Raw genomic sequence first — 26,846 nt, 5'->3', positions numbered from 1 at the left:
AAGACAACTGGAAGGTACATGTAGCAAAAGTCCCTTTCTTGAAACATAATTGCTCACAGACTAGACTATAACTTTTACATTACACTGGAAATTCAAGTGAGCTTTAACACATTAACAAATAGAAATGATGAACAACTAACTATTCCATTAATTTTCATGTCAGTATGGATGGTGACCATATTGGTGATCAAAACTTTGGTGACCATTTTCCTAGAGGATGATGAAATACTTTGTTTATTAATGCAGAATGTCTGCAATATGGAAAGAAAATATTCAATAACTGAACATAAGCAGAATATGTCAGAAAATATAGTGAAATGCCAAAAACTAAACCGGCTTAATGAAAAAAGACATGTACTCTCAACATTATTCTAATATTCAGATTATATCAACATGGGAATGAATTAAAAAGCTCAAAGATAATATGCTCTAGATATCCAGATTCAAAACTATCTTCTTCTACTTTTTGTATGACATGAGACACTAGGACAGATCATCATAATAACAGCCCCCAATGAATCACACATCCCTATGTTCAAATCCCTTTGCAATGTTATATAATGATCCTCCATCAAAGGAGACCCGCCTCTTGAAAATGGATTTTTTTCAAGGTCATCTAAAACACATGTCCGTCTGCTATATGTGGTTAGAAAATAGTTGTATTTTAACATCTTATTTAATCTACAGGTGATGTAAAACTATCATTTTTAAATTGATTCCTTTTTATTTGACTAATATAAAATATATAAGAATTTTAAAACACTATAAACCATTGGCCAGAGATTTTTTCATGAAGTTCTTCAATCTTTTGGTATTTTTCATGGAATTTAGTGTTTTTATAGTACTTATTCTTGAATTGAACATTGTAGGGTTTCCTTTTTTGATAAAAAAAAATTTGATTAGGCAGATGATAAGTCTACTTAGGAATATATATCTGTATTTAATTCTAAAAATATTTATCATTCAACATTTGAATTTATTATTTTTCTGTGTACATATTTGTACTGGAATACATTACTTATTAAAAAAAAACAGAGCTGGGCTGGTCACAGATTCCAAAAAATCACATTACTTAACTACATTTGTAATAATAAAAAAAAATTGCCTCTTTGCATCAAGAATTAACATCATTTCAACTAAAAAAAAGTGGCCAAAAACCTAGCATGTGAAACTATATTTATGAAACTTTATGCCGAACATAAATAAATGTTCCCTTCAAAGAAATCTTAAGTCTTTTAAAGCACCCATATTAAACTGCATATAAAAATAATTATCAATATATAAAATCTTCAAAAATTATAGTAAGCAAACATCAGACAACTAATTCCAAATAGCTTAAAAAATTCTTTTTATTTTACTGAATAATTTTGTAACAATGAATAAATCTATCTTAGATCTTATTATCATTTTACTTTATGCACTACTAGTTCTATGAAATTACAACTCCAGGAAAAAAAGAAACTTATTTGACATTTTCCAAGTGAAACACATAATAATAAACAAGAAAATTCATTTTTCATACCTTAAGATAGCAGTGAACATAGCAATAATGAAGCAGATTATCAGAAGGCTGAGTAAGGCTGCTGACCACATGCACCAAATGCTCAGCATACATTGGGACAGAATGTTCCAGATTGATTTTATCCACCAGTATCTGAATGGATGGCAAAGGACGAAGAGACTGGAAGTTTGTAGTATTCATGAAATTACTTGAGTTCTGGAAAATAAGAGTATTCACTTTATATTTTAGGAGTAGAGCAGTCAACTGATATACAATACCTTCTATACAAGCTTCAGACTTGCACATTTTGCAGTTATAGTAGGTCAATCTAGAAATGATGCCTTTATATAGAATTCTCTTGCTATAACTAAATATGAATATCTACTTTAAGTATGCCCCATATTTTAAAGAATGCATATTTTTTCTAAAGGTTCATTACATTTTAGCTAAAGCTTTTTATTTTTTCAATCAACTTCACATGCTTCAGAATGATGAAAACACTTTCTTAAATTAAGCTTAATCATTCTAAAAATTTGTCTAAATATCCAAGAACTAGCAATCTTTTGTTTTCTTTCCCTTTACTCACATTTAGATGACTACAGAAAATAAAGGACTATATCATACAGTGTAAAAGACATTCACAATAAGAAAGTATGCAGAAAGGAAAAAATATCTGATCCCAATCATACAATATTTATATTAACAGCACATAAAGTCATAGGAATCTTGAGGAAGGCCTGGTGGTCTCAGTGTTACAGAACCATCTAAAGCATCTAAATAAATATGTGTAAGTTTCAAGATATCCAGAGAATGTGCCCTAATTAGTAAGTAATCTCTTCCTATAGTAAAACTAACTTCCTTAAAATATCTTCCACATGGTGCTCAATGAGGAATGCCATGACCTTCTACCCAAGAGAATCTGAAAATATATGACAATAGTACTTTCCTTTTCTGTTTTGTCTGGCTTTCACTGTCATAGTAACATTTCCATTTAACAGGCTGCAGCTGAAGATGCTAAACGCTACATGACAATACATGACATCAATCCAAAAACAAATAAGTCATTATTGAGAATATGCCTAAAATTGAATAAACTGAACATACAATCCAGATTGTTTATTAATTATTGATAATTTTAAAACCAACACTTATTTAGTAATTGCTTACTTTATTTAAGTATTTTTGATTACTGAAAAAAAGAGTAAAGCATAGAAATCTGGACCATGGAACTCAATAAATTCTTACACCTATAATTACCACCCATTTGAAGCACCTTGTCTGTTTCGTAGCAATACTGAATACACTCCTGAGGGAGCCAATATTCTCACTTTAAACACCATAGTTTAGTTCCTTCTTGAACTTAAGAAAATTGGAATCACAGTATACATCTTTCACTCAACATAACTTCTGTGGGAATGAACTATGCTAATCGTTCTTTGAACTGACACTTTAATCAACACGAAGTGACTCTATTTCTGATAATATTTCTTCAAAAATTACCTTTTTGGTATTAAAATAGGCTATTTTCTTTTGATTAGTATTGAAAAGGTACATATTTCTACCCCTTTTCTTCTTACCTATGCCCCCCTTATACATTTCAATTCCAAATTTTTAATTTCATTTGTTTTATGGATTGTCTTATGAAAACTTTTACATTTTTCCCTTTTCCCTTCAAGTTACTGAAGTTACTTAAAGATCAATATGTAATAACCTCCATTGTTTTTCTATATGTACTACTGGGGATTGAACCCAGATTAAGATAAGTAGTCTACCACTGAGCTAATCCCCAGTCTTCCAATATTCTAATCACTTCTAACACTATTTCTGTAATTATTTATTTTGACACTCAATTCATTTTTTTAGATTCTTTTAGTATGCTTATTTTTTAAAGGCAATTCATGTCATGGAATAAATTACAGAGGCTCTTTATAGTGTTATCTTCCTTCAACTATTCTTTAGCAAACATGTAGAATAAAAGCAGATCAACCTGGTCCTGTTCATGAATGGAATTAGGCTTTTTTAGGGCTAATCTGCTTCAATTAGTACTTACTAATAGACTGTGCTCTTGTAAGGTATGAGAGAAGAGCAAGAGGCTCTCACTTGACAGGGCTTAAATTCTACCTATTCATGTCCAGCACCAAGCAGATAGTGAAATTTCTCCTTTGTGCTTTCCACTTTATTTTCCTCTACATTTTCTAAAGTTTCTCTAAAGTTTTGCATTGCACTGAGAAGCTTAGAGTTAGCCAAAAATCTGAAGGGTGTTTTGTGCAGATTTGAGGTTGACACCTCAGTGAGGCCTCCTTATTAGCATTTTTCCCTTTGATGGGCATACTTGAAGATCAGACATGGCTGAGGAAAGAATCTATGAGCTTTATGTTAAGTGAAATAAGCCAAGCTTAAAAAGTAAAGGGTCCATGCTTTCTCTCTTACATGAAAGCTAGAGAGGAAAAAGGAAAAGAAAGGTGGTGGTGTGAAGCTAATGAAAATCAAAGGGAAACAAGAAGAGTACAGGAAAGAGACCATGGGAAGAGAGGAGCAGAGGGAAAGGAAAAATAATGGAAAACAAGATTGATCAAGTTATTGGAAGATGACTTGGAATCCCTAGTTGGCCATGGGTTTCTGAGAGCCACTGGCTTGGCAGGTGCAACCACTGTGAGCATGAGGCTGAGCACCCAGTGCCTGTGCCTATAATCTGAGAAGCCCCTCACTCGTATGTCCACTGCCCTCAGAAGACCCTTCCACAGGTGCACAAGTCACACTAGCACCACTGGGGGTGCCTTCAAAGGTTTGCTCCACCCTCTTGCCTCCTGCTTCCACTCTGAAAAGTGGGTGTAGGCCACTAGCTCAGAACCCCTTGAACTAGGGTCCCAACTCTGGCATTGCAACAAGACTCCAGCAGGAGAGGCAGCTTTCCAGGGCAGAGTACTCTGTAAATGCAGGTCATAATTTTCAGCTCTCCTATCACTCTTCAACTTGATCACAGAATTCCAAGCTTCCATATGCTTAACCTCCTTCAAATCAAAGGTTTGTTTCTAATTGACAAAGTTTTTCCAAAATGAAACTTACCTATGCACATTTAAAATGATTTCACATTTTAAAATTAAGATAAATTATTGTGTTAAGAATTGTAATGCTTTCTAATACCCATCTTTTCTTTGTCCTTAATTTTTTCACCTACCTTTAAGTATAATTCATGTTTATCTATAAAATATAAATAGATAGCAAATTATAGTGTTATATCACATGCATGTAAGAATATGTAACAACAAACCCCATTATTATGTATGATTATGATGCAACAATTTAAAAAAATGTGGAAAAAATGTAAAGGAGAAAAAGACTTTCTCAGACAAACAAAAATTGAGATAATTTTTTGCCAGTACACCTGTCTTATAAGAAGTATTAAAGGAAATCTGTGGGAGAAGAAAAATGATACAGGTTAGAAACTCACTTTTCAGAATTCATATCTACTTAAAAAGCATCAGAGAAAAAATAAATGAAGTTTATATTAAAAGCTTTTATTTGTCTTATTCTAATTATTTATTTATTTATTTATTTATTTATGGTATCAAGGATTGAACTCAGGGGCACTCAACCACTGAGTCATATTCCCAGCCCTATTTTGTATTTTATTTAGAGACAGGGTCTCACTGAGTTGCTTCAGGTCTCACTAAGTTGCTGAGGCTGGCTTTGAACTCGCAATTATCATGCTTCAGCCTCCTGAGCTACAGGCGTGCACCACCATACCCGGCTTATTTGTCTTATTCTTAGTTCATTTAATAAATCATAAAGTTGTTCAAAATAATAGAAATGATGTATTCAGGTGTGTGTGTGTATAAATGTGTTTGTAGGCTTAAGTTTGCTTATCTATAAGTAAAATTAATGACAGCAGTAATACAAGAGCCAGGACAGTGAAAACATTATTATGAGAAACCAGTGAGGTGGCATAGTATTATATGAAAATAACAAAACAAAAAAAAAAAGTTTGGGATATACTTTGTGCAAGGTAAGTGCTCTACAGCTGAGCTATAATTTCAGGCACTTAACAAATTTAAAAGAAGAGATATAATAAAATATCTGCTTTCAAACTTCAATAGAATTAAACAATAACAAAAACATAACTGGAAAATCTTAAAGTACTTGGAGATTAAGTAACACATGGGTCAAAAAAATCACAAAAAAATTTTTTGAAAAAACAACTTGAATTAAATGAAAATGAAAACAATTTATCAATATTTATGGGATATAGTAAAAGCATTCCTTAGAAGGAAATCTATAGCATTGAATGCATATATTAGAAAAGAAGAAAATATAAAATCAGTCACCTACACTTCCATTTTAGGAAACTAGAACCAAAAGAAGAAATTAAATCCAAAGCAAGCATAAAAGAACAGAAACCAATGAAATTGAAAAGAGAAAATTAATGAAATCAAAAGCTGGTTGTTTTTCTAAAAAGATCAATAAAAATTGACAAGCCTTTAGCCAGACTAAGAAAAAAACAAAGAGGACATCATTTATTAATATCAGAAGCTTGTGCCTGTAATTCCAGCAACTTGAGAAGCAAAAACAGGACAATCACAGTTTGAGGAAGCCTCAGCAACTTAGCAAGACCCTGTCTCAAAATGAAAAAAGGATTGGGGATATAGCTGAGCAGTAAAGCACCCCGGGTTCAATCCCTTGTACCAAAATAAACAAATGAGTTCTTAATGCCAGAATTGAAAGCGATACATCATTAAAAACCATGAACATTTAAAAGGTTAACAAAGGAATACTATACACAACTCTATGCCTACCAATTTAAAATCTACATAAAATGTGCCAATTCCTTAAAAGACACAAACTGATTACCTTGGGTATAGTGATAACTTCTAGATATGACACTAAAAACATATTCTATAAAATGGAAAATTAGTAAACTGAACCTAACTAAAATTAAAATTTTCTGACCTGTGAAGATATTCAGGAGAATAAGATAAGCCACAGACTTGGGGTAAATATTTGCAAATGACATGTTTGTAAAGGACTCTTACCAAAATATACAGGAAACTCTTACATGTTAATATTAAGAAAACACACCCTATTAAATATGCAACAGATTTAAAGAGACACCTCACCAAAGAAGATATACAAAAAAAAAAATATGATAAAAATGCTCCATATCATATGTCATCAGGGAAATGCAAATTATAACAACATTATAATTCTGCACCTATTAGAATGACAAAATACCACGAAATTTACACCACCAAATTTTGACAGGGATATAGAGAAATGGGAATGCTCATTCACTGCTAATGAAAATGCAAAATCATACCATCACATCAAGAGACAGTTCAGCAGTTTCTTTAAAAACTGAACACACTCCTACTATACAATCCAGAAACTGCCACTTTGAGTTAAAATTTTTTGAGTACACAATAACTTGCACAGACATGTTTAATAACAGCTGTATTAATAACTGTCGAAACTTGGAAGCAATCAGGGTATCTTTCAGTAGATAAGTGGACAAATAAACTGTGATAAATCTAAACAATGGAATATTACTTCCACCAAAAAGAAATGAGCTTTAACACTTGCCTAGCATGTGTGAGGTACTGGGTTTGATTCTCAGCACCACATATAAATAAATAAATAAATAAAGACTCATCAAAAACTAAAAAAGGTTTTTAAAAATAGAAATGAGCTTTAAAATCATGAAAAGACATGGAAGATATCTAATTGCGCAGAGTGAAAAAAGAGAATATGAAAGTCCACATATTTTAAGACTCTACTATAAGGCATTCTAACTATTTGGTATTCTAACTATACAGCATTCTGGAAAAAAAAAAACAAGGAAAAAGATCAGTGATTATCAATGATGAGGGTGAGCGAAGGATGAACAGGAGTACAGATTTTTAGGTTAGTGAAACTACTCAATGTGATACCATTAGGGAAGACAAATGCATTATGTAGTTGTCAAAACCCATAGAATATAAACAACAAAAGTAAACCCTAATGTCAACTTGGGACTTTTGAGTGATAATGATGTTCTGAGAGAAGTTCAACAATTATAATAAATTTACCACTCCTGTGGAGAACTTTGATCATGAGGGAGGCCACCCAAATGTATGGGCAGAAAGTATATGGGAAATGTCTGTACCTTCCACTAAATTTTGATGTGATCCTAAACTACTCTAAAATATGAAGTCTGGGGATGTGGCTCAAGCAGTAACGTGCTAGCCTGGCATGCACGGGGTGCTGGGTTCGATCCTCAGCACCACATAAAATATGTTGTGTCCACCAAAAACTGACAAATATTTTCAAAGATTCTCTCTCTCTCTCTCTCTCTCTCAAAAAAAAAAAACTGAAGTCTACAGCTGGAGCTGGAGCTCAGTGGTGGCAGAACGCTTGCCTAGCATGAGTGAGGCACTGGGTTCGATCCTCAGCACCACATGAAAATAAAACAAATAAAGGCATTCTGTCCATCTACAACTACAAAAAAAATTTAAATAAAGTCTATCTTTCAAAAGTTGGAAGATAAAAAAAATTGAAATAATAGGAAATAGTGACATTTTAATTTTCTCCATTGAAATTCTCTCCAAATGCAATACTCATTTAGCAGAATATATAGATAGAGCAAATACACGAAATGAAACTACTGCCTCATAGTCACTTCTGCCATAAGTTACTCTTTCCTTTTTTTTAAACCAGGGATTGAACCAAGGGATGCTTAACCACAGAATCACATCCTCAGCCCCCTACACACCCTTTATGTGAGACATGATCTCACTAAGTTGCTTAGGGCCTTGCTAAGTTGCTAAGTTTCACTGGAATTTCCGATCCTCCTGCCTCAGCCTCCTGAGTCACTGGGATCACCAAAGTGCCTGCCCCACTGCAGCCGGGTATAAAATCACTTTCTAAGAATTATCAATCACAGTTACATTGCTTTTACTCCATCATAGATAAAGATATAAGCAGATATTATTTTATTTATAATCACACATATACATACACAAGGGGAAAAAAGTAAACTCCTATTATACCTTTCCTCCTATAATGACAGGAAGCAAACAATCCAGCAAGTTGAACTCAGCCATGAAAATTGTACAGGTACATTTGAGGAGAGTTACACTTGTATGTCGAGTAGGAATATACTCCTCCAAAGAAGCCACTTCTTCAGGATTCAGTATTGTTTCATTTTCATCCTTAATTTCTAAAATGAAAAATGGAACTTTATTGAAGAATATTTTTAAATAACTAATTTTCTTAAACAATTGAAAATTCGCACGTGTGAGGAACTGGGTTCGATCCTCAGCACCAAATAAAAATAAAGATATTGTGTCCAGCTACAATTAAAAATTTTTTTAAAAAAAGAAAGAATTCATAGATAAAAGGGCAAAACAAGGCTTGATAAGCAAAAAGTCATATATAAAAATAGATAAAATTTACATCAAAAGCTAGAGAACATCATTTGGCATCAGAGGACTGCAAATAAAGTCACAATGTGAGAGAACTAACATCCATCCAGAGAGGCTAAAATGAAAAAGAGAGAATACTAAGTGTTGCCAAGCCTGTAAAGCAAAAGTCAGCAAACTTTTTTGTGAGGAGTCATACAGAACGTATTTTAGTTCTGAGCCATATGTTTGTCACATTTACTCAAATCTGTCATTATAGCACAAAAGCAGCTATGGACAATACAAGAACCAAAGGAATATGGCTATACTCCAATAAAATTTTATTTAAGGATACCCAAAATTAAGTTTAATGTAATTTTCAAGTAAATCAGAACTAAATTTATTTTTAACCATTTAAAGTATAAAAAAAATTCTGTTCATACCTATATGAAAACTGACAACAAGTCATAATTTGACAAATGAAAGTGAAAGTCCCACATTGAGCTGAGTGTAAAGTGGTTCAACCACTTAAGAACACAGTTTGGAAATCTCTACTAAAGGTGATATATGCAATCATTTGACCTAGTGATTTCACTTTTAGTAGCTCAATAGCAAAGTATACATATATTTACCAAATAACATGCACTACAATGATTGTAGCTTCACTATAAAAATAGCCAGAACTAAAAACTAATCAAATACTCATCAACATTAATGTGAATAAATACTTTATAATTCCCAACAGAAACTTACACAACAAATCTCATAAACATAATGTGGGTTAGCCCAGAGACAAAAGAGCACATATTGTGTAATTCCATTTATGAATTCAAAATAAACATAACTAAATTTATGATGTAAGTAAATAGGAATAGTGGTTATTCTTTAAGACAGAATATTTAGTAACAAGAAGATTTTTGAACAGATGCTAAGCTTTTATAGCCTGACCAATTTTCTGACCAATTACTTAAATAGATGTGATTAGTATAAAAATTTCATAGTGCTCTATCCTTAAATTTTATATACTTTCCAATAAGTATATATACTTCAGTAAAAAGCTAAGAAAAAAAGGAATTCAGCAGAAGTGCTAATAACTTAAATTTTAATATGTATGCACTCAAAAACATATGTATACAAATGTACAATAAGCTCTCACTTTGCTTAGTTGCTGTGAAAGAATCTGTTATATTTGATTCTGTGAAAGAATCTATGATGACATATCACACTTATGGTTCAAATATCAATTGCCAATTTATATTAACTGAGCAATTACATAAATTATGAACTTCTAGTTCTTCACAAATCATAGGTAAATAATAGATGAGCATCATGATCAAAAAACAATCACATCATTTCTCTCAATTGTGTCAGGCTTAGACAGTGGTTACAGTACATCTGCTACTGAACTCAGGCTAAGATGGCAAAGCAAGTAGTTGGTTGCCTCATGTGCCACTGATAAACCTACATGACATTTTACAAAAATGAATAATCCAAACAGAGAAAGATAAAAGTACAGAGAACAAAAATTGGTAACACTGGAAGTAAAATTCTAAGTGAACATAAATGGAGAAATGGAAGAAAGAGGTAACTTTGAAGTATCAACACTGCACCTTTTCTAAAGACTCAAGAGAACTTAGTGAAAACAAACTTATAACAAGGTGATAAAAAGACTGAGGATGTCCCAGAAAAAGTGACACAAGGAATATCACTCATTCTCATTAAAGGAAGACATAAACTCTCATAGGTTTTAAAGAACTAAAAGTATATAGGACAAAATGACAGAATCTTATCCAAAGGAGTTATGACAATTTATCAAGGCTTATGAATATATTTCATATTGTAAGTTATACCAGAAGACAAACACTAGTCACACAACTCATTAAATTTTTCCCACAAACTTTAAAGTTTATTTTTATAATTCTTTACTATTCCTTTTAGATTTTTCACTTTTCTGTACATTTCTAACCAATAATAAGAGTTTTAAATGTTTTAACAACATGTTTTGATTAAAATTAAATACTGTAATGGTGAGTCAACACTGATCACTACTCTATATCACTAGTTCTAAGTTAAAAATAAGAGTTATTAGTAGAGGCTGGGAAGTGTGGAGGAGAGGGTGGATAAAGCAAAGTTAGACAGCAGGTACAAAAACACAGATACAAGGAATAAGTTCCGATGTTCCACACACAGAGGGATGGCTATAGTTTACAATAACCTATTATGTATTTAATGATGATCTAGAAGAAATGAGTTTGAAGTCTTTACACATAAAGAAATGATAAGGAGAGGGAAATACTAAAATAACCCTAATTGTATAAGTGCATGCTGTATACATGTGTTAAAATATCATAAGCCAGGGGCTAGGGCTGTAGCTCAATGGTAAAGCCCTTGCCTAGCATGTGTAAGGCACTGGGTTCAATTCTCAGCACCACATAAAATAAATAAAATAAAGTTATTATGTCTATCTACAACTAAAAAAGATTTGGGGGAAATTTTATATATATATATATATATATATATATATATATATATATAAAAATAAAATATATGTGTGTGTATACACACACACACACACACACACACATACATACATGTACATATATATATACACATATATATCATAAGCCAGATACAGAAAGACAAATACTGCCTGTTCTGATTTTTCACTTTGGTGCATAACCAATCGAATAGAAGAAAGACCACCATAAGAACAAATGGTGCTTGCTGGAGCAACTAGAAAATCAAGAGCAAATAAATAAATTATTTACCTAAAATATACTCCTTCTGAAAAAAAAAATGAATTCAAAATAGATCAAATTTACATATAAAATGAAAAATGATCAATGTTTTCAAACTAATAATCCAATTAAAAATGGACAAAAGACATGAACAGATATTTTAGTAAGTAAAAAAGAAAAATTGTAATGGCAAATAAGCACATGAGGAGGTGTTCAACATCATCAATCAATGAAGAAATGCTACTTAAAACTACAATGAGATTGCAGATTGTTAATTAAAACTACATATCTATCAGAATGGCTAAAATAAAAAGAGTGACAATACCAAATAGTGAAAAGATGTAAAGAAACTGAATCATTCATTCTTTACTGATGGAAAAGTAAAATGGTACAGCTGCTCCTAAAAAGAATGTGGTAATTTCTTTCAAAAAATTAAATATACAACTACCATATGACCTATAAATTATAGAGGTAGGCATTTATCCCAAAGAAATGAAATCTGATGTTCTCACAAAAAAAGGTGCATAATTACTCCAGCAGCTGTATTTGTAATAGCCCAAGAACAGACTCATTCCAAATATCCTTCAATGATTTTACAAACTTTAGTAAATACATACAATGTAACACTACTCAGGAATACAAAGAAATCACTGCTGATACATGCAACAGTTTAGATAAATCTCCAGAGAATTTTGCTTAGCAAAATAAATCAATCCCAGAGATTTATATACTAACTGATTCCACTTATATAATACTTATGAAACAATAAAATTTCAGAAATGGAACACATTAATAGTTTTAGGGGTTAGGGATAACAGAATAGAGAGGAACAAGATAGAGAGATGAGACCTTTATAGTGTTGGAATTGTTCTTTCTGAATGTGGTCAGGGACAAACCTACATGGCTGATAATATTGTACACAATACACACACATTCTTTCACATACATACACACACACACACACACACACACACACACACGAGTACAAGTAAAACTAGGAAGATCCTTTTTTTTTTTTTTTAATTAATGATTGGTGGAGCACTTGCCTAGCATATGTGAGGCCCTGGGTTCAATCCTCAGCACCACATAAAAATAAATAAAATAAAGGTATTGTGTCTACTTTTATTTTAGCCATTTAGCCACTCTTTTTATTTTACCCATTCTAATAAAGTTTTAATTAACAATCTGCAATCTCATTGTAGTTTTAAGTAGCATTTCTTCATTGACTGATGATGCTGAACACCTCCTCATGTGCTTATTTGCCATTACAATTTTTTCTTCACTCAATAAAATATTTATTTGTTCATGTATTTTGCCCAATTTTAATTGGATTATTTTTTCTAATAGATTAACTTTGGTAATTACTATTAAAGTAGTAAGTTAATATCTTCCTTACTCAAGACCTTCCAATGATTTTCATCACATTTAGAATAAAATTCAAGGGCACCTTTTAATACTCAGCTGTAGACTGAACAGACATTTGTAGAATAAAATCCAAATTCCTTTGACCCCAAGACCTAACAGAGTGATGTCTACCTCTCTGACTTACCAGTATTTATTATGCTCCATCTATGCAGTCTGCTTTTCTCCTTTTATAAAAAGCTAAGATGTCCCTATCTTAAAGTTTACTTAAACTCTCTTTTCTCAGGAAACTGCAAGTCTCACTCCCTTACACAGTCATGGGTCAGTTCATATATAAACACTTCAGAAATGACTTTCTTGTTTTAGATAAACAAACAGCTTTCCTCTCCTCCTATCTTTAGCTCTCTTTCCTTCTTCTTATATTTTATTCTCAAAACTCTTACCAATGTCCAAAATAATAGGTTTACTTGTCTACTCTGTCCAATCCATAAGGATATAAGGGCAGAGATTTCATATATCTTATCTGCCACACTATCCTAGTACACCAAATAAAGTCTGGCATAATATAGGTATTCAGGTAAGGTACAATCCACAAAGGCATGAACATGTCAAACACCCTGCACCAGGCACTATGCTAAGTGCTTTTACACGCACTATCACATTTAGTGCTCACAAAAATATTTGGACCTACATCAAATTATTTTTCATTATTTAGTATAACAGTAAGGTAGCTGTGTAAAAACTAAAATAGAAGTTTCAACAAAAAAACACAAGCTTATTTCTTTTTACTCAACAACTAGAGTCTAAAGGACATGGTGATACCACAGTATTGAGGACCTAGGTTCTTTTCACCTTGCTGCTCTGTCATCCTTAGCCCTGCAGCTTTCAGCTCAGAGTGTAGGATGGCAGCTCCAATTCCTGCCATTATATTTATTTTCCAAAAGAAAGAAAGGGAGAAGGAAAAAGGGTATGCTCTTTCCCATTTAAAGTCAGAACCCAAATTCCAAACATATGAAGTTCATTTCCAGTTGTAGTAGCCAGAACGTGGTCAAATGAGTATACCTGGAATGTAAAATCTTTATTTCCATTTCAGAAATTTCTATTATAAAAATAAAAGAAAAATAGATATTGGAAAGACAATTAGTCTCCTCTATCATAGTAACTGAACACAGTACAAAGAAATGGAAGACCAGAAACATTAATTAAATTTTCTAAGGTCAATAAGAAGTAGGGTTCAGATTTCAAGTCAGTCTAACTCCATAGGCAAAATTCTTAACTACTATTCTAGATTCCTTCATTATGATATTCTGTTCTACTCTACTCAAGACCTTTATTCCATTAACAAAGAATTCGTCTTTTTATGAAACTGATAACTATACATTTGTACCATGTTCAAAAAAATTAGTAATACAAAAAAATATCTTTCTACTAGTAGTACCAACACTTTCTTCAATGTTAAATATGTATTTTTAGAGGACATCTTCATATCTGGCTCTTAGAATCCATTAGTGCGGGGGAAAAAAATGGTCATAATTAACAAGTACACACACAAAAGAAAATGACAATTAAATACTGGCAAATTAAGTACTAATGCAAATGAATTCCAATTTTTACCTCTCCCAGAACTTGCACACATAAGTTCATTCTCTAAACTGACAGAATACATAAAAGTCCTTGCTGACAGACAAAATGTAGTAAAGATGGAAAGTTAGCAAATAGGACAAAATGGAGTATATAATCATTCAAATCAACTAAAACAGATTCAGAATTAAGCCAAAACAAACCTGGTTTTAGCCTGCTATATGGTTCATATTCATGTTCCAAGGCACAAACAATCATTTTCAAAATCCTATGTACTGCACTGCTATCCAAGCGAAAATCAAGGGGACCTACAACAAGGGTTTTAGTAGACTTCTCTTGAACTGCTCCCAAATCTTCATTTTTCCCAGTAGAAAAGTCTTGTTGATTTGCAGAACCTATAAGAAGTTTAATTTTACATTAGTATTTTAAGCATCAATTAGATATACCAAGTATATATTTTAATATCTCACTTTTATCTTTTTAGCTTCTAATAACTAAATGCCTACAAAACAATTCTCATCAGCTAGATACAGAGAGCCCACGTTATTTATCTTTATGTCCGTACAGATTCCCATTATCTAATGCTACAAGCACTACAAAATCAAAATGGTCATTCTTAGAAAATGTTCTGCAAAACCTAAAGATCTTAGATCCATTGTTTTTTATCTAGAGAAACTTTGAAGGAAATTTCACTTTACTACAATTTATCTTCAAGTTTCATAGAAAATTAGTTTAAAAATATATGTGCACAAGGACTTTGAGGGTTATCTAATGACCATCAAAATGAACATTGTTACCTGCTTTGAAATATGCCAGAATAAAACTATTATGGGGTGAGAAAAGGGAAATTGCATGGAAATGAAGGGAGACCCTCATTGCTATACAAAATTACATACAAGAGGTTGTGAGGGGAATGGGAAAATAAACAAGGAGAGAAATGAATTACAGTAGATGGGGTAGAGAGAGAAGATGGGAGGGGAGGGGAGGGGGGGATAGTAGGGGATAGGAAAGGTAGCAGAATACAACAATTACCAATAGGGCATTATGTAAAATTGTGGATGTGTAACTGATGTGACTCTGCAATCTGCATTTGGGGTAAAATTGGGGGTTCATAACCCACTTCAGTCTAATGTATGAAGTATGATATGTCAAGAGCTTTGTAATGTTGTGAACAACCAATAAAAAAAAAAAAAAAAACTATTATGACTTTGCTCTATGATACAGTCCTATATCCCTAGATCCTTCATCGCCCATATACTGAAGAGGAACAAAAGCTTTTCTAAAGAAATCTTGGTTCTCGCAACAGACATTTTTTATTATCTAATACAAATTCTTATTAGAATATACAAATTCTAATATATATTAGAAATAATATATAAAAAATATATAGGAATATATAGGGGCCAGGGTTGTGGCTCAGCGGTAGAACACTCATCTAGCACATGCAAGGCACTGGGTTCAATCCTCAGCAACACAAAAAATATATAAATAAATTAACGTATAAAAAATAATATACAAACCCATTTTTACATGTGACAATATAAAATATTTTTTAAATTTTAAGCCATTTTGTTTATTCAAACGAAGAGGAAAATAAGACTTTCCAGCATTAATAAAATTTTAGAATCTAGAAAGACCTAATAAAATACAAAAAGTCTGTATCTGTACCTTCTAATAACTTTACAAAAATATACAAGGGAGTACAGTTAATATTTAGTGTCAGTAGCATGAACAAAATTAAATGTATTATTTATATACTTATTAAGATGACTCAGTAGGCATAAATTTTTTAAGGTGACTATGTAATACAAATACAAAATCCATACATAGACTTACATGTCAATTAAAACATACAAAGTTCATCTGACACATATTTCTGACATGCATAATTAACACTGACTCACAGAAGATATGCTAATTAATATTGATGCATAGAAGTTAGGTATAAATAACACTATTCAGATCTCCCATAAATGGTTATGGGAATTAAATAAACTAACACATGTAAGACACTTAGAACTCTACATTTAAATCCAATAAATATTAATTATTATAAGCATCATCATCCACACATAAGTGAATACAGGTTCACAATAAGAAATATGAACATTTAAACATAGCTACATAAAAGCAAGGAAATAAAAAATAAAAAGATTACTGAGTAAAGAAATATGAACACATATTTAAAGTACATTGATAATCACAAGTGAACAGTGGAATTTTGTTATTTTCTTTAAAAAAAAAAAAAAAAAAAAAAGTTCAGCTGCAAAATAAAGAGATGTTGCCAGGCACAGTGGTACACACCTATAATCTCAGTGAGTTCAAAGCTAAACTCAGCAAAAGCAAGGCACTAAGCAATTCAGTGAGACCCTGTCTCTAAATAAAATACAAAATAGGGCTGGGAATGTGGCTCAGTGGTCAAGTGCTTCTAAGCACAATCCTGGGTACACCCACACACACACACACACACACACACACACACAAAAGGATGATTCAAGACAGATTTCAGAGATGAAAAATAACACTCCACCCCTCCCCCCCATAAAAGGCAATGGCTTTAATGCTGAAAAAGAAATCATGATTATAACCAGAGTTCTGGTTTGAGCAACTAAAAGATAATGGTAAAATTTTCCAAGAAAAGGTGACTGAAAATAAAGAAGGGATACAGGTAGTAGGTGGTCATGGGGATGTCAACAATTCAATTTTTTACATACTCAGTTTTGAGATATTTGTGAGACACAAAAGTGAAAATATCAAGGATACACTGGATATTTAATTCTGAACTTTTAAGAAGTCTATACTAGAAATTCAGATATGTGCATCAACAACATAAAGCACTTCAATGCAAGAAAAGAATGAGATTACTTCAACAGAAAGTTCAGGGGTAAAAAAACGAATCCAGGGACTGACTGATGAAAACAACATTCAAAAAACCATTACAAAAAGGAGAAAGCAGAAAATTACTACTCTATCATCTCTCCTCATTAGATAAAATTTACATCAAGATCAACTCTGTGGTGAGGTCTTCAATCCCTCAAACAAAAGCTGTCAATTTCTTACTTGGACCGCTCTTACCTATTTATATGACTATTCTTAACAAATAATATAATGACCATTAATTTAAATGCCTAATTCTGCACTACTTGTTGGCTTCTTAAGAAACATTTTGATCTATTTATCCACAGTACCTATCACCTAACATATATTACGCTGGATCTTAGTTAAAAGGCTACAATAACTTAACACAAACAGATAATTTTAATACAATAATGTGAAAAAATAAAAAGAGACCCTATTTTTCAATATAAAAAAGACCAAAATCATAATAAGCACATCATATGAGCACATAAAATATCAAATGGTGAAATATTTTAAAACATCATTGACTTCCTATAGCAAAATAATAATTACATAACAAAATGATAAACTTATGGGTTTTTCAACTGGAATAATTTGTCTCTACTTTTTTTGCTTTGAAACAAACCCTCTTTTTAATAAAAATATCTATATAATCTTAAAAATTAACTCAGTTCAGAAAATAAATTGTTTCTTTTGGACAAGTTAATACAATATAAAATCTAATGCTTAAATTTCTAATATTTAGTACATATATGAGAACCATCAGTAATATAAAATGTCTTTTCAATCAGCTGTACAAAAAAAAAGGACAAAATGCCAAGATTCCAAGAAAATTCTAGCATAACATTAAAATTAAACCATTCCCCAAAGTATCAGAATATAAATGTAGCATAACAGAATACAACCAGTTAAATGCCAATTGACTCTAAAGATGCCTTTGTTTCTATTGCCCAAAGAAAAGCAAACATAAAGAAAAGAAACCAATACCTTTGCCACTGGTGCTCTCCATTGTGTACAGGTAATCCATGTAAAAAGCCCCAAACCTTTGCATTCCAGCTATCTCAGTATATGTCTCCTGCAAACAAAGCATGCAAACATACATTGTATAGAAGAAAGTTGAGTTTAAAACCTGATAGTCAGATATATATCCTTACATAGATTATATCAACTCAAATGATTATCTAAACAAAAGAATAGATTGGTACCCAAAGAATTCACTTCTGAGAAAGATAATGTTTCCTCTACTGCAGACCACACAAAAGGACTTTCATAATTCTACAGATATTTTGGCCACTTTATCAACAATTTCTAGTTACTGAGTACCTATAATGGAATAGATATTATATTCTTGACCTTTATCACTATCACAAAACTGCCTAAGAATATATACTCTCAAATGGGTCTTAAAACATTTTAAAGACTAAAGATATACTAAAATATTCTAAATGAATGTTAATTGTGCATGTCAACATTAAATTCTTTACTATTAACTATGAAAATAAATCTTTTTTAAAAATTTTTTTAGTTGGAGATAAACAAAACACCTTTATTTATTTATTTATTTATTTTATGTGGTGCAGAGGCTCAAACTCAGTGCTTCACACATGCTAGGCAAGCGCTCTACCACTGAGCCATAACCCCTGCCAAAAATAAATCTTAATGAAAAAAAATATAAATTATTTATTATGTTAATCTTCAGGTAACTTTTTTGAACTTTAAAATTTATTTTATAAATTAATATTCCACAAACATTTTCACATACTCTTACATAGTACTAAAATGTATACACAGTGAAAAGGGAAATTCATTTCTTCTCATCAACCTCACATGCTAGAGGTAACAAAAATTAATAAAGAAAATTCTATACATTTCCTCCAGGACTATTTCAGCAGTACATGGACAAATAAACTATGGTTATTATTACATAAAACTAAACATCTCTGTGCATTCCTTAAGCCTATCTAGATGTAGAAGCTGGGAAAAACCATTCTAAATGTTTCAGTAAATGAATTTGCATTCAGAAGATATTATCTGAGAAGAAATATGGCAAACACAAGTATTCACACAGAGTGTCCACCCAATCAACAACACAGAATTTGGCTCAAATATACTGTCTGACCTTATGATGAGCTGCATCCAAGATAAATTCTGCACGAGTACCATTATTTTCTGGGCTTCGATAATCAAACAATGAATTTGTAAGGTATGTTAAACCTTTTGTGCTTAAATTTTCACCACAAATGAAGAAACTGGCTTCCTGAAAACAAATGTAAAATTTCTAAACAGGAGGAAAAAATCATTAAACTGTTAAAGAAAATAAAACCTTAACTTTATAACATCCATTCAGTATTATTAATATTTGAGGAATAAGATAAGGAATGCTGTCTCCACTTTCATCACCTATTTTTGGCAAAGAACATTTTTACAAACCAAATAGGAACTCTAAGTAGCTGCCACAAAAGGAAAGAAGAAATATTTATGAATTGGAACTATTTAGAACTCATATCCAGGTGTTAAGTGCTACCAACTTTTTAAATTCCCCTGTGTTCTATAATTTCTTGCAGGGGAAATGTACAGGAAAACAGTAAAGCTTCTCTCTCAAGCCAATGATATATGCAGTCTAGCAGATTTTATAAGGTTAAGAACTTCATTGTCCCTGCATCAAATTCAAAAAAGGATGGAGAAAAGGAAATTTTAACTTACATTTTCACTTCTATTCATATTTTCTTCAAAATCTTTAACACCCATAATTCCTTTAAGACACATGGCTCTGCAGCCTACAAACCCAATCTGGCAGTCAAAGAAAGGATCTCCCATCATAAGGGCCTATAAGAGGAAGGGAAACATTAGAATTAAAAAACACATTCAATGAAAATATTACATGCTTTCTTCATAAAATTTCTAAATTAGCTAGACATCTTTAGACACCCAAATGTATTCTCCTTAGATCATAAACTGTATGAAAGTAAGAAACATTTATGTTATGTTTTTTTCTGTACTCTCAATCCTCTGTATCATCAATGATTTATACTTCATGACTGATAATATGCACATACACATCCACACATACATATAAGATAAACAAAGAAATACACTAAATGAAGGAATAAATTCATGTTGCATATTAAAGTATTTGTTAAAGAAATAATTATTCTGGGCTGGGGCTGTATCTCAGTAACAGAACGCTTGCCTAGTATGCATGAGGCACTGGGTTCGATCCTCAGCACCACATAAAAACACACAAATAAAATAAAGGCATTCTGTCCATCTATAACTACAAAAAAGAAATCTAGAAAAAAAAAAAAAAGAAATAATTATTCCAACCAATACTAATGAATACTAAAACAGAAATATACAACTAAGTATAATATTTTAAATATACTACTATTATTAACTATCATTAACTTGTTAACTGTAAATATTAACTTTAAAAACATTCAAAGACATTTTTTAAATATATTCAGTATTGAGAGATTACCTCAATGGTAGTTCCTTCTTGTTCCCAACACAATACTTCCTTAGATTTTACTTTCTGTGGGCTATAGTAACTACTCTCAGCTTGCATTTCAGTGAGCTAAAAAATAAGAATATTAAGTAAATCAAAACAAGTATTTAATGGTAATATGCTGTCATTATTATGATGACCTGATGAAAACATGGCCAATTTTAGATTCAGGAAACTTAATTATTAAGCAGGGAAACAGGTGCTACAAAAACAGCTGTAACACATTACTCATGGAATTAAAATTAAGTATACTAATATAAACTTATTTACCATTTTTTTAAAACTCTTTCTTAATACTGCTTTAAAAAGTTAAAGCTATGAGATTTAACAGTCTCACTTATAAAACAATTCATATATTCTGCCAAAATTTACATATTATAAACTTAATTCATTTATTTTCACTAATACATTCAGCCATGTTTAATTTCAATCATTTCTAAATTTTCACAATATTTGTAATTTTTTAAAAAAGAAGAAAGAAAGCTATGAAGAAACAAATAAGTCAACAAAACTTTCTGGTTCCCATGAGGAAGGTAGGATCCTGGTACTCTCTATCAGTCTCATACTATATCTCATAGACTCATTCAGTTATTCAACAAATACTTTTTGAGTGGCCTCGTAGATAACAAGAACTAAATGAAATGCTGACAAAAGCAAAAAAATGGTTTACAAAAGTATGACCTATATTATCAAAATTAGATCATTTAAGTCATTTTTAAAATTTTTCTCTAAATAGAATGTGGTATCCCAGTATGATCATGGTATGGAAAAAAGAATGTTATAAAACTCAGTCAAAGTCTGCAATTTAATAGTCATGCAACAACTTTGGCGTCTTAGTTTTGACAAATACACTGTGATAGCCTAAGATGGCACAACAATAAGAGAAACTGGGTAAGCAATGTAAGTGAACTCTGTCCCATTTTTGCAACTTTTCCATATCTAAAACTACAAAATAAAAAATCAATTTTTAAAAAATTAAGATACTGCCTAGGTTTGAAGAAGATTTTTAGTTACCATTATTCCCATTAAAAGGATTACATAGTATTCTTCAAATTTAAACACAAAGTCAAAGATCATATTTTTAAAAAACTATTTAAGTAAATAAAACTTATTTAATTAAAAGATTACAATTTTAAGTCTAACTATGTTTATTGAAAACCAATTAATTATTCTCATTTTTATAAGAAAGTTTTTATGAACTATATTTTTCAAGTAAGTCCTTAATTCCTGGATATTCCTACTACTGGTATATTCAATGCTATTTTAAAGTACAATTCTATAAGCTAAAACGCTTAAATAAAATTGAATTTTTTAAACTTGATCACCCTTCAGCTGTCTACAATTACTGCAGAGAAAAAAGCAATTAATTGATTAAAAGGATTCAAACATTACAAGAACAATTTTAAACATTATTAGAAAAATGCTACATTTAATTTGGCATGATTTTTGTTGGACTGATATCAACTGTTCAAAATGCTAATGCAGAAACATGACCTTATTTTCTGACCAAAATATGAACCACAAATTAATTCCATACATTCTTCAAATCCAAGCTGATCCATGAATTCTAATGTTTTCCTTCAAAATATCTATATATTTTCCTTAAAGAAATCTTTGAGAAACAAATATTTTAAAATTTTAAAAGATATATTTAATAACAAATACTGCCCAAAAAAATACATAAAAGTTTTGTATATAAATGCTGATTCTGACTCAGCTGAAAAAAAAATTCTTTTCAATAATAGAAATGTACCGGAATAATTTCAAATTTAACAGTAAACAGGCAAAACTCTCCAGAAAAGATTGCACTTAAAGATCTGGACTTCCCTAGCAAACTCATATTAAAAATAAACCATGCTGGACTCCTAAAACCAAAAAGTTTTAAAACTTCAGGTCTACAAGTAGCATTAAAGTTTATCAGAAATGGATGTAATCTAGAAATACAGATGGCAGAATATGCTGATGAACTGGATGTGGTAGAAGAAAAAAAGATTTATAATTGCTGAAGTCTAAGCAAGTGAGTGAATAATGTTGCATTTCAATGAAATGTAAAACAGTAAGGGGAAATCAGGAGTAAAGGAAAAAAATCAAGTGTTCTGTTTTTGACTGGAATTAATGACTATTAGATATGCAAGTGATGACAAAATAGTTCAAAAATAATACAAAATAGGGAACTAAATTCTAAAGCTCAAAGTAAAGACTGGAGGCAAAAATCTGGCACTCTGTCAGCATCTACATATGATCAAATTATACCACCTTAAGAACCAAATACAATAAGGCTAAAGACCAAGACCCATATGCCAATATTTTAAGTCAGATCAAAGAGAAGCAGCAAGAAAGAAGATTTAAAAAGTACATGGTAAACAAAGAAAGCCCCAGGGGGGAAAAAAAAAAAAATTAAAGAGGAGCCAGACAAAGCAGTATAGGCCTATAATCCCAGCAACTCAAGAGGCTAAGGCAGGAGGATCACAAATTCAAAGCCAGCCTTGGCAACTTAGTGAGGCCCTAAGCAATGCAGTGAGACCCTGTCCCCCAAAATAAAATAAAATAAAATAAAAAGGTAGGAGGATGTGGCTCAGTGGTTTAAGTGCCCCTGGATTCAATTGGAAGGAAGAAAGTTAGGTAGGCTTGTTGGAAAGAAGGAAGACTGGTTCATTCAAACAGAAAGACCCTACCTGGAGAAATTCTTAACACACACACACACACACACACACACACACACACACACACACACACACATATATATACACACACACACACATACACACGTGCTAAAACATATGTAACACAGTGTTATTAACAGCAGCATTTTAAAACATACAGCAAAAATATTAAACAAGTGGTATGACTCTCCACCCTTCCTTGTTGCAGTCAAAGCAATTTCCAAGTCATTCTATTTATTCTATGAAGATTTTGGTTTGGATTCTCTCTCACATTACATTACCATTGTCATGATTCCTGGTGATTTCAATATTCACGGAGAGGGTCATCTTAAAGTCTGATCTCTCAGTTTCTTTACCTCCACTCCTACAAAGATCTTGTCCTCTACCTTACCTTTCATTCATCTTTACTCAAGTAGTGGAATATGACCAGAGAAAAGCACAACCACAATGACTGGTGCCTCTACAAATTCATGATCATCACAAATCCTTGCTTCAATATCCCTTTCACAATAAAAACCTTTCCTGATCATTCAATTTTAAGTTACATAATCCTCTTTCTTTTCTATTCTTCTTCCCTGGTTTTTCTTTGTAACTCTTACCATCAATAGACAAACTATGTATTTTATTTACCAGTTTATAACAATAACAAGTTTTAAGAGGCAAGGGTTTACATCTATTCACTACTTATCCCTACAGACAAAACAGTGCCTGAAACAAAGCTGGCAGTAATAAATATCTATTGCATGAATTAATATATTGTTCAGGGATAATACATGTATGGTAACTGTATTATAAAAAGTAAGAAAACAAATAACCTGAAACTCAGGTTAGGTTATATTTGGTAGATATTTTAGCACATATATATGTGTTGGTTTCTCCAGGTAGGGACTTTCTATTTGAATGAACCAATATTCCTTCTTTCCAATAAGTCTTCCTTCCTTCAAATTAAACCCAGGGGCACAAAAGAAGGCAAAATATGACCAAAGAATAATAAAAGATAGCAAAAGTATAAGAACTTTATATTTTATAAATAAACGGGTATTCATTTTACTGCTCTTTATGAACTTCATCATTATATACTATTATGAATATATAGTTTTACTCACATTTTTAATGGAAGAAATGGTCAAGGTATGTTAAATGTTGCTAGAAATTGAGTTAGAAGATAAATTTAAGAAATTGAGACTGTCTTAAAAAGTGAAAAGCAAAAAGAGAAACTGTATATAAATAGCCCTGCAAAGAAATTTTGTAATAAAATGCCAGCAAGAGGGCTGGCTCAGAGGTAGAGAGCTTGCCTAGCATGTGTGAGGCACTGGGTTCAATCCTCAGCACCACATAAAATAAAAAATATATTAAAAAAAAAAACTATCGGCAAGAATGTGAAGAAAGCTGGCACAGTGGCACACACCTGTAATCTCAGTGGCTCAGGAAGCTGAGGCAGGAAGGATCTTATATTCAAAGCCAGCCTCAGCAACACATGAGGTCCTGCCTCAAAATAAAAATTAAAAACATGCTGAGGATGTGGCTCAGTGGTTAAGTGCCCATGGGTTCAATCCCCAGTACCAAAAAATAAATAAACAAACAGGACAGGAACAACAAAGTGAAGGAGACTGCACAATTCAGCTCAAACTGCTGGTAGAAAGCTATGCCAGGGAGGGCAGGCATTTTGTAGAGACCACACATAGCTACTCATCCTAGAAGAAATAAACTCTATACAGTTTTCTTTCCATATCTGTAGATAAAAACACATAAAACTATAAGGAACACCTTTGAAACTGGTTGTCCTAGTAATTGGTGTAGAAGGATCTTGCAGAGAGATAGCTGCTAGCAAAAGATTATAGAAACACCCTCCCCCATCAGTAGACAAGGGGAGTCAGATGAAGCTGATCTGAGAGCCAGTCACTCTCAGTGGTTGCAACACTGGAAATGTACCCTAGTAGTGCTGGCTGCCATAACACAGGCAAAGATAGGCCAACTGACACCCTTCTCCAATGGCAGGTAAAATTCCTATGCTATGCAATAGGGTAGAGACTTCCATGATAGAGCACAGCTCAAACACCCCAAAGAGGACCTGTCCGTACAGGTCTCATGGTCACAGACAGCTACCAAGCATTTAGACAAGAGCCACTACCCATAATCACCAACACAGCAAAACAGGTGCAATCCATAGCAGCCAGCAATAGCCCTGATCCTTGCACCCCTGCACCCAACAGAAACAACCAGTAGATGTCACCGCCATTGAGAATGCATATTTGGGCATTTGAGCTAACAAACAAGAGCAGCTGGCTCCAGAACCACACCAATCAGAACAGAAGATCCTGTGTCCCAGAAAGGTATTGTACCACTCAGAGGGTACATAACTAGGAATCCGAAAGCTACCAGTAGACACCAAGCTCATTCAGTCTTGGGGGCTCATGCTAGGCATTTCCTGGAGGTAACTACTCATGCATATGCAACACAGTACTGTCCCACAGACACAAGCCACTTCTGAATGTGTCCAGATACAAGCCCACTGACCTGCACATACACCAGAGGGGTACAGCAGCACTACACCTCCCAAGGGCCACCCAGCACCACATCAGGTAGCACCTGTCTTTTACTGCTTTGAAAAATACACAGGGAGCCCACACCAGATTTTATAGCTCTGGGTTCCTATAACTTCTCTTCAGGAAGGTACAAAAACCTGTATCCCTAACAGGGAGAAACCTGGCTGCTAAGTAACAAAAAATTAGGGACTATCTCCTCTGAACCACCAGGAAGCTAGTAGGTGCCTGAACACAACAAAGAATGGAGGGGGATTTCTAAAACTTAGATCACTATCTTTAGATCACTATCTCCACACCCAGAGAAACTTGGAGGCAAAGTCAAAAGCCCTAGGCATCCACTGAAAGTTCCAATCCTGATAAAATTAAATCAGGAAGACCTAATAAGAAATCTCATCACCTCAAAAAAGCTCAACATGGAATATCATAAATATTTCAAATGTCAGTTTTGGTCAGGCAGAAATTATTTTTCATATTGAATCTACATATTGAATAATAATCTAATTATTCAATATTATAGTCCTAAATCCAATTAAGTATATTTCCTCAAATGTTTTAAAGCTTTAAATGGAATCATTTTATCTTTCTTCTGCTAGCTCAGTTTTATAAGTGCTCTGTTATGGTTTGGATATGAGATCTCCTCCAAAAGCACCCGTGCTAATGCAGGATTATTCAGAAGTCAAATGATTGTGAAAGGTGTAACCCAATCAGTCCAACCTAG

General features: G+C 32.4%; 1 protein-coding gene across 12 annotated transcripts in view; it reads right to left on the bottom strand.

Moving 5' to 3' along the window:
- Positions 1–26,846, bottom strand: part of VPS13B (vacuolar protein sorting 13 homolog B) — a 753,213-nt gene that overhangs the window by 657,752 nt on the left and 68,615 nt on the right. For all 12 annotated transcript variants that reach the window (XR_014018703.1, XM_081265604.1, XM_081265602.1 and 9 more), the window contains 7 exons: positions 20,893–20,988; positions 20,118–20,240; positions 19,534–19,671; positions 18,402–18,489; positions 14,759–14,950; positions 8,524–8,693; positions 1,523–1,717 (listed from right to left, as the gene is read on the bottom strand). Coding sequence is in view for 11 of the 12 variants with exons in the window: in XM_081265604.1 (XP_081121730.1) it covers positions 1,523–1,717; positions 8,524–8,693; positions 14,759–14,950; positions 18,402–18,489; positions 19,534–19,671; positions 20,118–20,240; positions 20,893–20,988 (1,002 nt within the window). In the remaining variant the exon portion in view is untranslated. The remainder of the gene's footprint in view (positions 1–1,522; positions 1,718–8,523; positions 8,694–14,758; positions 14,951–18,401; positions 18,490–19,533; positions 19,672–20,117; positions 20,241–20,892; positions 20,989–26,846) is intronic.

This window comes from Spermophilus citellus (genome assembly GCF_964194105.1).
Source record: "Spermophilus citellus genome assembly, chromosome: 14".
Lineage (NCBI taxonomy): Eukaryota > Metazoa > Chordata > Mammalia > Rodentia > Sciuridae > Spermophilus > Spermophilus citellus.
Note: the sequence above shows the minus strand (reverse complement) of the source record. Positions and strands in the feature narration are given on the sequence as shown.